Below are 11,413 nucleotides of genomic sequence, written 5' to 3' on the forward strand. Positions count from 1 at the left end.
TCACGTGACCGCCCGTTCACATGACCCGGGGAACACCCGACCCGGGGCCTGGCCCCACCCCCTGAGCGAGAGCCAGCCAATGGGTGACCGGGTAAAAGCCGCTCCGGCCACGCCTCGCGCTCTGATTCGCCGCGGCGCGCGCGGGGGGCGGGGCGTAACGGAATGGCGCGAAGACACCTTCCAACGGAGGGGGGCGGGGACATAGCGGAGACAAACCAATGAGGAAGCGGAGCGCAGATGATTGACAGCTCGCGGGGAGGGCGTTTGCAACGGCGGGAACCGACGGGTAGCCAATGAACTCTAGCGGCTCCCGGAGCCCCGCCCCCGCCCAGCCGTGGTTGGCGGGGAGCGAGTGACGAGCATTCATCTCCTCCAATAGGAAGTCAAGGAGTCGGTTCCCTCACGGCGGCGGGGGGGACTGAGGGTCCCAAAGGCTCCGGGACCCCCCCCGGGACCCCCAAACTGCCCCTGGATCCCCCCAAACTCCTCTGGGAACCCTCCAAACTCCCCTGGGAACCCCAGACTGCCCTCGGATCCCCCCAAACTCCCACTGGATCCCCCTCAAGCTCCCCTGGAAGCCCCCCACACACACACTCCTCTTTAACCCCCAAATTCCCCCGGGCCCCTCCAAATGCTCTGGGACTCTCCCTTCCTCCCAGACTCCCCCCGGACATACCAAACTGCTCCTGAACCCTCCTAAACTCCTCTGGGACTCCTAAACTGCCCCCAGGCCCCGCTTCACACACCCCCCTCAGGTATGTACAGACCACACCAGTGCCAGGACCACCTTTTATTGCCCCCTCCCCGATTCCCCCTCTCGCTGTCACCAGGGTGGGGACATGGGCTGGGGGTTCTGCAGGTAGGACATGACCACGGCCGAGATGGAGAGCCTGGAGGGGACACAGACATCATCAGAGACCCCTCAAGGCCCCCAGGGCCCCCCCGGGATCCCCCCCCGGGACTCACATGAAGCTGCTCATCATCTGCTTGGTGTCCTCGGAGCTGCGGGAGTTGGCGAAGCTGATGAAGGAGCAGTACACGGCGATCCAGGCACACCACTTGAGCTGGGGAACCCCGGGACACCCCCTGTGAGACCCCCCTGAGACCCTGGGGAGGGGTCCTGAACCACCTGAGACCCCCGGGAATGCTCCCAGGGACCCCCCAGGTGAAGGAGCAGTACAGGGCAATCCTAGCACGCCACTTGAGCTGGGGAACCCTGGGACACCCCCGTGAGAACCCCCTGAGACCCTTGGAGGGGTCCTGAACCACCTGAGACCCCCGGGAACCCGCCCAGGGACCCCACAAGTCCCTGGGCAATCCAGGCACGCCACTTGAGCTGGGGAGCCCTTGGAAGCCCCTCCAGAGAGCCCCTGGGGATGGATCCTGAGACCACCAAGATCCCGTGGGGATGGGCCCTGACACAACTGAGACCCCCTCAAGAACCCCTGAGACCCCTTGAACACCCTGGGAATGAGCCCCGAGACCCCCTGAACACCCTGAGAACGAGCCCTGAGACCCCTTTGAACGCCCCATAGACGAGCCCTGTCCCCTCCAAGCCCCCCCAAGGGACTCTATCCCTGTGCCCCCACCCCGGAACCCCCCCAGGGGACGGCCCCCAACCCTCCCGGTGCCCCCCCCGGGCCCCCACCTTGAGCATGAGCCCGCACATGCTGAACACCATCCCCAGCAGGTTCATGTAGTCGGGGGTCGGGTCCTCCAGCGCCGGGTTGGTCTCGGTGGCGGGGGGCTTGTACCTGGGAGGGCGAGGGGGGGGCCCCCGGGGGCTGTCCTCGGTCCTCCCGGTGTCCCCCCAGGTCCTCCGGGTCCCTCTCCCGGTGCCCTCCCGAAGGTACCCCCGGTTCTTCCCCTTGTGCCCCCCCTCCCCGGCCCTCACCCCCAAGGTCCTCCCGGTGTCCCCCCAGGTCCTCCCGGTCCCCTCCGGGTCCCTCTCCCGGTGCCCTCCTGGAGGTACCCCCGGTTCTTCCCCTTGTGCCCCCCCCCAGTCCCTCCCCGGTGTCCTCCCCCTCCTGTCGGTCCCCATCCCCCGGACCTACCTGGCCACCTTGCCGGGTCTCCGCGGGTCCGCCATGGCCCCGCCGCCACCACCGGCACCACCGGCACCGCCTCTTCCGTTCTCCGGGACCGCCCCCGGTGCCACCCCCCGTGCCACCCCCGGGACCGCCCCCATCGCCGGTACCGCCCCCGGTGCCACCCCCGGGACCGCCCCGGTACCACCCCGGTGTCACCCCCCCGGTACCACCCCCATCGCCGGAACCCCCCCGGTGCCACCCTGGTGTCACCCCCCCGGTACCGCCCCCATCGCCGGTGCCGCCCCCGGTGTCACCCCCCCGGGACCGCCCCCATCGCCAGGGCAGCCGGGCCAGCTCCGGGACCGCCCCGGTACCACACCGGTGCCACCCCCGGGACCGCCCCCATCGCCGGGACCGCCCCCGGTGCCACCCCCGGTACCGCCCCCATCGCCGGTACCACCCCGGTGTCACCCCCCCGGTACCGCCCCCATCGCCGGTGCCGCCCCCGGTGCCGCCCCCCGGCCCGGCCATGGCGTTCCCGAGGCCGCGGCCCGCCCGGCCCGAGCTGCCCCGGCAGCGGGTGCGGAGCCTGCAGTGCGGGCAGGGAGCGGTGCGGGCCGCCCGCTTCAACGGTGAGACCACGGCGGTAGGGGGGGGGGGAACCGGGAACGGGGTTTGGGGGGTCCCGGGAATGGGGTTTGGGGATGCCGGGGCAGGTTTGGGGGGCCTGGAGATCCCAGGGAAGGTTTAGGGGTCCCGGGGGTCCCAGGGCAGGTCTGGGGGTCCCAGGGAATGTTTGGAGGTCCTGGGGTCCCAGAGCAGGTTTGGGGATCCCAGGGCAGGTTCGGGGGTCCCAGGGAAGGTTTGGGGGTCCTGGGGTCCCAGAGCAGGTTTGGGGATCCCAGGACAGGTCTGGGGGTCCCAGGGCAGGTTTGGAGGTCCTGGGGGTCCCAGGGCAGGTTTAGGGATCCCAGGGCAGGTTTAGGGATCCCAGGGGGATCCCGGGGGGGGGTGTGTGCCCATCTTTGGGATCCCGTTCATGGGGGGGGGGTCCCACAGGGGGGGTCACCGCCTGCCCCCCCCCTCAGCCGACGGGAACTATTGCCTGACGTGCGGCAGCGACAAGACCCTCAAGCTCTGGAACCCCCACAAGGGCACAGCCCTTCGCACCTACCAGGGCCACGGCTACGAGGTGCTGGACGCCGCGGGGGTAGTGCGGGGAGGGGGCTGCGGGGAGGGCCATGCCCCTGGGGGACCCTCCCACCCCAATCACGGGACCCCTCCCAGTTTGTGTGTCCCAGCCTCAGATCGTTTGACAACAGCCAGATCTGCTCGGGCAGCGCCGACAAGGCCGTGCCCTTTTGGGACGTGACCACCGGGGCTGTGGTCCTCAAGTACCGGGGGCACGCGGGGGTGAGCCCGGGGTGGGGGGGCAATGTTGGGGGGTCTGGGGGGGGATTTCGGGGGGTACAGGGGGAACTGGGGGGTCAGGGAGGGGATTTCAGGGGCTGGAGAGGGGATTTGGGGGGGTCACAGGGGGAACTGGGGGGTCGGGGAAGGGATTTGAGGGGCTGGAGAGGGGATTTGGGGGGGATCACAACAGGGAACTGGTGGGGGTTGGTAGGGGCTATTTCGGTGCTGCTGTGGGGGGCTTGTCGGGTGTCACAACAACACAGGGGGGAAACTGTGGGGTCAGTGAGGGGGATTCAGGGGCTGGAGAGGGATTTGGGGGGGTCAAACAGGGGTACCGTGGGGGTCGGAGGAAGGCTGTGAGGGCTGGAGGGGAATTTTGGAGGGGATCACAGGGGGAATTGGGGAGTCAGGGAGGGGATTTGAGGGGCTGGGGGGGGATTTCGGGGGCTAGGGGGGTATATGGAGGGTCAGGGAGAGAATTTGAGGGGCTGGGGGGAGATTTGGGGGGATCACAGGAGGAATTGGGGAGTCAGGGAGGGAATTTGAGGGGCTGGAGGGATATGAGGGGTCGGGGAGGGAATTTGGGGGGCTGGAGAGGGGATTTGGGGGGGGTTACAGGGGGAACTGGAGGGTTGGGGAGGAAATTTGAGGGATTTGGGGGGGATCACAGGGGGAATTTGGGAGTCAGGGAGGGGATTTGAGGGGCTGGGGGGGATATGGGGGGTCGGGGAGGGGATTTGGGGGGGTCACAGGGGGAATTGGGGAGTCAGGGAGGGAATTTGAGGGGCTGGAGGGGGGGATTTCGGGGGCTAGGGGGGTATATGGAGGGTCAGGGAGAGAATTTGAGGGGCTGGGAGGAGATTTGGGGGGATGACAGGAGGAATTGGGGAGTCAGGGAGGGAATTTGAGGGGCTGGAGGGATAAGGGGGGTTGGACAAGGAATTTGGGGGGCTCACAGGGGGAACTGGGGGGTCAAGGATTTGAGGGGCTCCCAGGGGGATGTGGGGGGCCTGAGGGGGGTGTCTCCCAAGGGGGAATTCGGGGGGGGCCGAGGCGCTGACTCCCCCCTTCTCCCACAGAAGGTCAACTGCGTCCAGTTCAACGACGAGGCCACTGTCATCGTGTCCGGTGAGGGGCCAGTTTGGGGGGTCCCCTGCGAGCCCCCAGACCCCTCTTTTCCCCCCCAAGACTCCCCAAAACTCCCCTGACCCCCCCTTTTCCCCCCCCCCAGGCTCCATCGACTCCACGGTGCGGTGCTGGGACTGCCGCTCCCGCCGCCCCGACCCCGTGCAGGTCCTGGACGAGGCCAAGGACGGCATCTCCAGCGTGAAGCTCTCGGCCTACGAGATCCTCTCGGGGTGAGGGATGGCCCCCCCCTCGTTGGGGACCCCTCCCCGAATCGGGGACCCCCCCAAATCACCCCCTTTTTGCTCCACAGCTCTGTGGACGGGCGAGTCCGGCGCTACGACCTTCGGGCGGGGCAGCTCTACTCTGACTACATTGGGAGTGAGTTTTGGGGGGTGGGAGGGCTCTGGAGGCATTCTCAGGTTTTAGGGGGATGTCCTAAAGTGAGAAGAGAGCTCTTAAAATGAGGAGGGGGCTCCCTTTCCTCCCTTCCATGTCCCTGCAGGCCCCATCACCAGCGTGTGCTTCACCAAGGACAGGCTTCACCAAGGATGGGCAGTGATTTTGGGGGGTGGGAGGGCTCTGGGGGCATTCCCAGGTTTGAGGGGTGTCCTAAAGTGAGGAGAGAGCTCCTAAAGTGGGGAGGGGGTTCCCGTTTCCCCCCCCCCCGTGTCCCTGCAGGCCCCATCACCAGCGTGTGCTTCACCAAGGACGGGCAGTGTGTGCTGGTCGCCAGCCTGGACTCCACCCTCAGGCTGCTGGACAAGGACACCGGGGAGCTGCTGGGCGAGTAAGAGCCCTCCCCAAACCCCTTCCCACCCCTCCCGGGGGGGTCTGCAGGCCCCCCCCTCACCCCCAGCCCCCCTGCCCAGGTACACGGGGCACCGCAGCACCACGTACAGGCTGGACTGTGTCCTGAGCGAGCAGGACACGCACGTGGGCTGCGCCTCCGAGGACGGCCACGTCTACTTCTGGGACCTGGTGGAGGTGAGCAGGAGGTGCTGGGAGGGGCTTTGGGGACCCCCCCAGCCCCTCACTGACCCCCCCGTGTGCCCCCCCAGGGCTCGTTGGCGCTCAGCCTGCCCGTGGGCACGGGGGTGGTGCAGTCCTTGGCCTTCCACCCGCGCCTGCCCTGTGTGCTGGCGGCCACCCAGGGCCAGGTGACGCTGTGGAGGGAGGAGAACTTCCAGGCAGAGGGGGACCCCGACACCTGACAGCACTGGGGGGGTTGAGGGGCTGGGGGCCCCCCCAGGTTTGCCTGGAATAAGGAATAAACCCCCCCTGAGTGGAGACCCGGCTGTGGTTTATTGGGAGCTCAAATAAATACAAGCAGCGGGGAGGGGATCGGGGACAAGGGGATGGGGACGGGGGGGACACGGACAGGGGAGGGCAGGCGTGGAGGTCTCCTGTACCCCCCTCCCTCCCAGGGGGTGTCACCCCACTGTCCCCCCACCCTGGGGATGTGTGGGGATCACCCCGAGCCGGGGAGTCCCTCAGTGCCCCCCTGGCACCGGGAAGGCGTCGGCGCTGCGGGCGAAGGTCTCGGCCACCAGCAACGGGAACACCAGCGAGGCGTCGGCGTAAACCTGCGCCGGGGAGGGAGTCAGGGGGTTCTCCCCCTTCCAAAGCCCCCCCCAAACTTCCCCCCCAGGACTCCCCTGGACCCCCCCACCTTGACGGGGGTGGCGTCCACGCGGATCTTGCCCCAGGACACGGCCTCGTCCGGCCGCGCGCCCGAGTCGGAGCCGTCGAACTCCTGCGCCGTGTTCACGTACACGGAGAAGTCGGCGCCGTTCCGCTGATGGGGGGGACACAGCTGTGAGTCCGGGGGGGGCTCCCTGTGCCCCCTCCCCACCCCAGGGACACCCCCAGCCCCCCCTCCAAGCCCCCTCACCATGAGGTTGGCGTTGGCGATGTGGTGCTTGACCAGGCCCCCGCCCAGGATGATCATCCCGGTCTTGTGGGCGAAGATGGCCTGGGTGTTGATGAGCCGCAGGTCTGCGGGCACAGAGGGGGGGTCAGGACACCTGGAGACCCCCCTCAAAACCCCAGAGGGGACCCCCTGGCGGGTCACTCACCCTCCACAATGTCCAGCACCAGCCCCGGGCGCTTGTAGGAGTGGAAGAAGATCATGTCCCCGAGGGAACCGTCGGTGAGCGCCGGGCTCAGCACCGGGATGTTGTTCTGAGGGGGGGGACACGGTGACATCCCTGGTGACACCCCCCCAGCCCAGAGTCCCCCAGTGCTTCCCAGTGCCCCCCAGTACCTTCTGGGCCCAGTAACAGACCGACTCGGGGTGGTTGATCTCCTTGCCCAGCCGCGCGATCACCCGGGACGGCGTCCACCGCACGCCCTGGGGGGGAAACTGGGGTCAGGACCCCCGGCTTGGGGGGGTCTCGGGACCCCCTCAAACCCCACCTAGAGCCAGGGGCAACTCAGGTGTCCAGGGACCCCACAAACCTTCTCAGGTGGGTGGGTGTCCCCCCCTCACCTGCGTGTCCTGCTCCTCCACCATCCGGTCCAGGATGGGCATCAGCCAGTCCTCAAACTTGCAGTAGTTGTCGTTGGGCACCAGCAGGTTCCCGATCCTGGGGAACCCCAAAACGACCCCGAGGTGAGCCCAGAGGTGGCCCCAGAGGGGTCCCCGGCCCCCCATCTCCCCCCCCAGACCTGTTGATGCCGCTCTCCCGCAGGTCCCGGCCCCGAAGGTGGAAGTCCCCGATGTAGGTGGGTGCCAGGCACTTGATCAGGTCCTCCTCCACCCCCCCCGCCGTGGTCACCAGCACGTCCACCTGCACAGGGAAGGGCTCAGGGCCCTGGGGACACCCTGGGGACACCCCAGGGATCTCGGGGACACCCTGTCCCCCAGCTGTCCCTTGTCCCCCCCATCCCCATTCCATGCTCTCCCTGACCGTGGAGCTGTGTCCCCATGTCCCCACCTGTCCCAGGTGTCCCCCCCCAAGTCCCCAAGTGTCCTCCCCATCCCTGCTCTTCCCCTCCCCATCCCTGCTGTCCCGCCCTGTGCCAGGTGTCCCCCCCCATGTCCCCAGTGTCCCCCGGTCACCATTCCGTGCTGGACGAGGTATCGGATGCTCTCCCTGACCCCGGAGCTCACGAGGTTGGAGGTGAAGCCCAGGAAGATGGTGCAGCCCGAGGGCGGCCGCGGCCCCGCCAGGGCCCCCCGTTCCCGCTGCTCTGGAGTCAGGGGCTGCAGCTTGGCCGAGATCTGGGGGGAGGAACGGAGGGTGGGTCACACCGGGACCACCGGGATCCCCCCCGGATCCTCACCCGGCCACCCCCTTCCCCCGATGTGACCCACAGGAACGGCCCTGGGACCCCTCCCCGGGACTTCCCTCCCCGTTTGACGCCTCCCAGGACCCCCCTTTCCCCCGTGTACCTCCCCCCCCCCCGTGCCCGCACCATCCTCTGGATCTCGGCCACGGCCCGCGCGAAGCTCGTGGCCTGGAAGCCGGTGGTGCGGAAGGAGCGGAGCAGCTCCGCCAGGTCGGGGCCGCTCGCGAAGTCGTACCCGCGCACCGGCAGCGCCTCGGCCGGCAGGGCCCCGCTGGGCCGCAGCACGGCCCGAAGCGCCTCGGCCGGGGGGTCTCCGGGGCCCGGGGTCGGTTCCGGGGCCTCTCCCGGAGCCTCTCCGGGGGCCGCCATAGCTCGGCCGGGCCGCTCAGGGCGCCGCCATCTTGGGCCGCCCCCGCCCCGTGCGCCTGCGCGCCACCTTCTTGAGCCGCCCTCCGCCGCCGTACAGCCGCGCGCCGCCATCTTGGTTCTACACAGCCGGAGGCCCGCGCGCCGCCATCTTGGCGCTACGGCGGCCGCGGAGCGCCAAGAGCCGCGCGGACGCGAACGGCCTCGGTGCCGACAGAGCCCCGAAACCTCCGCAACCCCCCCCGCCCCCCCGAATTCACCCCCAAAACCGCGGGGGGACACAAACCCCGCTCCAGTCCAATTCTTTAATACAACCAACAGCTTCCAGCCACACCCAGAGCCCGGATCCGGGCCCAGCCTCCCTCTCACGTTGGGGGCGCAGGGGGGGTCCCGGGGGGCTCGGGCTGAGCCCCCCACCCTGCAGGAGGGACCCCCCAGGCCCCGAGTCAGGTCCGGAGCCTCCAAACCTCGACCGAGAGTCCCCCCGAGGCCGCGGCCACCACGTCTCCGTCCACACTGATCTGGGGGGGCACAGGAGGGTCAGGGGGGCACCGGGGGGAGTGAAGAGGGGGCACTGGGGGGGGGGTCACAGGGTAGGGGCAGCCCCTCACCCCGTTCAGGACGTCGTCGTGTGTCCAGGAGCAGATGGTGCGGGGGGGGTCGGTGGGAATGTGGATCTGTGGGGGAGGAGGGGAGTGATGGTGGGAGCCCCCCCAAGACCCCCCCGGGGGGAGCAGCAGCTCCCCCCCCCCCGACACAGCGAGGGGCTCCTCAGCACTGGCAGGGCCCCCCCAGCCCAGTGAGGGACCCCCCAGAGCCCTGAAAGGGTCCCCCTCCAGTCCAGCATGAGCCCCCCCAACCCAGAGAGGGCCCCCCAGCCCCACACACCCCCCCAGCCCCCCGGCCCAGAAAGGGGTTCCCCAACCCTGAAAGAGCCCCCCAAGCGCCACGAGGGCCCCTCTAAACCAGTGAGGACCCTCCCCCAGCCCAGCCCGGCCACCCCTAACCCGCCATTACCCCCCCAAATCCAATGGGGCCCCCCCCAAGTCCAATGAGGGCCCCACAACCCAATGAGGGCCCCCCCAAGTCCAGTGAGGGCCCCACAACCCAGTGATGCCTCCCACCACCCCCCACCTGACAAGGGTGGTCTCCCCAGGCCCCACAGGAGCCCCCCCCAGTCCAGTGAGGACCCTCCCCCAGCCCAGCTTGGCCCTCCCCCATCCCACCACAGCCCCCTGAGCCCCCCCCAGCCCAGAGAGCCCCCCACCCTGAGAGTCTTGTCGGTGCTCGTGGTGTAGAGGGATCCCAGCGAGTGCCAGAGCCCCGTGATCTGCAGCTGGTGCCCCACGTCGAAGTACTGGGGGGGGGACACACACACAGGGACCTCCGTGAGGCCTGGGGGGCCACCCAGACCCCCCCGCCCCCCCAAAGACCCCCCCCATACCCGGAGGGGCTGGAAAACGCCGCCGGTGCTGCCAAAGAGGTAAACGTGGCCCTGGTTGTCCCCGGCCCAGAGCTGGGACCCCCCGTAGGACATGGACAGCAGGTAATTGTCCAGCTGGGGGGGGAACACGGCCCTAAATGGCACCTCAGAGAGGGCTGGGACCCCCCCTTGGCCAGCATGGGTCCCCCCGGCCCTGAGAGGGGCTCCCCAAACCACTGAGGGCCCCCAAACCCAGGGATGGACCCCCCCGACCCAACGAGCTGCTCCCCAAACCCAGCACAGGTCCCACCCTCCCAAGCCAGTGAGGATCCCCCCAAACCCAGCACAGGCCCCCCAACTCTAAAAGGAGCTCCCCCACCCAATGATGGACCCCCAACCCAAAAAGGGTCTCCCCAGCCCAGTACAGGTTCCCTCCCCAACCCAGTGAGGGACCCCCCCCAACCCAAAAAGGAGCCTCCCAACCCAGTGATGGACCCCCCCCTTTTCAGCATGGCCCCCCCCAAGGCATAAAGGAGCTCCCCAGCCCAGTGATGGACCCCCCCAAATCCAGCACAGGTCCCCCCCAACTCTATAAGGAGCCCCCCAACCCTATGATGGACCCCCCAACTCAGTGATAGATCCCCCCTCAACCCAAAAAGGGTCTCCCCAACCCAGCACAGTTTCCCTCTCACCCCAGTGAGGGACCCCCCAAGGGCCCTGGGGGGGGCCGGGGAGCCTCCCAGCCCCCCCTTGGCCCCCCCGAGGGGGGGGGTCCAGCCCCACCTGCAGGCGCTGCAGGACCCCCCCAGCCCTCCGGTCGAAGACCACCAGGGTCCGGTCCTCGCTGCCCGACACGATGAGCCGCTCGTCGGCCGCCAGGGCCAGCACCGCGTTGGCGTGGGGCTTGTAACTGCCCACCTGGGCCTGCCCGGCTGGGGGGGCACAGGGGGGACCCCTGAGACCCCTCAACTGCCCACCTGGGCCTGCCCGGCTGGGGGGGCACAGGGGGGACCCCTGAGACCCCTCAACTGCCCACCTGGGCCTGCCCGGCTGGGGGGGCACAGGGGGGACCCCTGAGACCCCCTCAACTGCCCACCTGGGCCTGCCCGGCTGGGGGCGCACAGGGGGACACCTGAGCCCCCCCACCTGCCCACCTGGGCCTGCCCGGCTGGGGGGGCACAGGGGGGACCCCTGAGACCCCTCAACTGACCACCTGGGCCTGCCCGGCTGGGGGGGCACAGGGGGGACACAGGGGGACCCCTGAGACCCCCCGACTGCCCACCTGGGCCTGCCCCTGAGACCCCCCAACTGCCCACCTGGGCCTGCCCCTGAGACCCCCCAACTGCCCAGCTGGGGGGGCACAGGGGGACCTCTGAGATCCCCCGACTGCCCACCTGAGTCTGCCCGGCTAGGGGAGCACAGGGGGGACACAGGGGGACCCCTGAGACCCCCCGACTGCCCACCTGAGCCTGCCCAAGACCCCCCAGCTGCCCACCTGAGTCTGCCCGGCTGGGTGGTCACAGGGAGACCTCTAAAACTCCCCCAACTGCCCACCTGGGCCTGCCCCTGAGACCCCCCCGACTGCCCGGCTGGGGGGGCACATCAGCAGGACCCCCAAGGGCTGATCTGCCCCCAGGCCCCGATTCCCCCCAAACAGATCCCCCCACTGAGGTCCCAGTCCTGGGATCTTCCCCCCACCGAGTCCCTCCAGTGCTGGGGGTCCCCTCAATGCTCCCCAGGGCCCCCCAAGGACCCCCCCCAG

At 69.3% G+C, this 11,413-nt stretch overlaps 4 protein-coding genes across 4 annotated transcripts in view; 1 reads left to right on the forward strand and 3 right to left on the reverse strand.

The window, feature by feature from the left end:
* Positions 1–775: 775 nt before the first annotated feature.
* Positions 776–2,113, reverse strand: WDR83OS (WD repeat domain 83 opposite strand). The gene is made up of 4 exons (XM_027743236.2): positions 2,055–2,113; positions 1,649–1,754; positions 967–1,064; positions 776–890 (listed from the first exon to the last, which is right to left on the reverse strand). The coding sequence occupies exons 1-4, from the start codon at positions 2,087–2,089 to the stop codon at positions 824–826; spliced, it is 306 nt and encodes a 101-aa protein (XP_027599037.1). The 5' UTR covers positions 2,090–2,113; the 3' UTR covers positions 776–823.
* A 408-nt stretch (positions 2,114–2,521) lies between these two features.
* WDR83 (WD repeat domain 83) lies at positions 2,522–5,860 on the forward strand. Its single transcript, XM_039378921.1, has 9 exons — positions 2,522–2,662; positions 3,119–3,240; positions 3,339–3,443; positions 4,523–4,571; positions 4,675–4,801; positions 4,882–4,949; positions 5,250–5,358; positions 5,441–5,555; positions 5,630–5,860. Exons 1-9 carry the CDS (start codon positions 2,560–2,562, stop codon positions 5,780–5,782), a joined length of 951 nt encoding a protein of 316 aa, XP_039234855.1. The 5' UTR covers positions 2,522–2,559; the 3' UTR covers positions 5,783–5,860.
* On the reverse strand, positions 5,851–8,262 carry DHPS (deoxyhypusine synthase). The gene is made up of 9 exons (XM_027737974.2): positions 7,989–8,262; positions 7,633–7,794; positions 7,239–7,360; positions 7,060–7,156; positions 6,835–6,921; positions 6,647–6,752; positions 6,463–6,566; positions 6,241–6,366; positions 5,851–6,154 (listed from the first exon to the last, which is right to left on the reverse strand). The coding sequence occupies exons 1-9, from the start codon at positions 8,229–8,231 to the stop codon at positions 6,062–6,064; spliced, it is 1,140 nt and encodes a 379-aa protein (XP_027593775.1). The 5' UTR covers positions 8,232–8,262; the 3' UTR covers positions 5,851–6,061.
* A 317-nt stretch (positions 8,263–8,579) lies between these two features.
* FBXW9 (F-box and WD repeat domain containing 9) overlaps positions 8,580–11,413 on the reverse strand; it is a 9,501-nt gene continuing 6,667 nt past the window's right edge. Inside the window, exons 7-11 of the mRNA XM_027737965.2 lie at positions 10,435–10,583; positions 9,673–9,786; positions 9,496–9,585; positions 8,840–8,905; positions 8,580–8,749 (exon numbers count right to left, since the gene is read on the reverse strand). Of these exons, the coding sequence (XP_027593766.1) occupies positions 8,675–8,749; positions 8,840–8,905; positions 9,496–9,585; positions 9,673–9,786; positions 10,435–10,583 (494 nt within the window). The 3' untranslated portion in view covers positions 8,580–8,674. The remainder of the gene's footprint in view (positions 8,750–8,839; positions 8,906–9,495; positions 9,586–9,672; positions 9,787–10,434; positions 10,584–11,413) is intronic.

This window comes from Pipra filicauda, unplaced genomic scaffold (assembly GCF_003945595.2).
Source record: "Pipra filicauda isolate LSUMZ 115617 unplaced genomic scaffold, ASM394559v2 scaffold1500_size19896_pilon, whole genome shotgun sequence".
NCBI classification, from domain to species: domain Eukaryota; kingdom Metazoa; phylum Chordata; class Aves; order Passeriformes; family Pipridae; genus Pipra; species Pipra filicauda.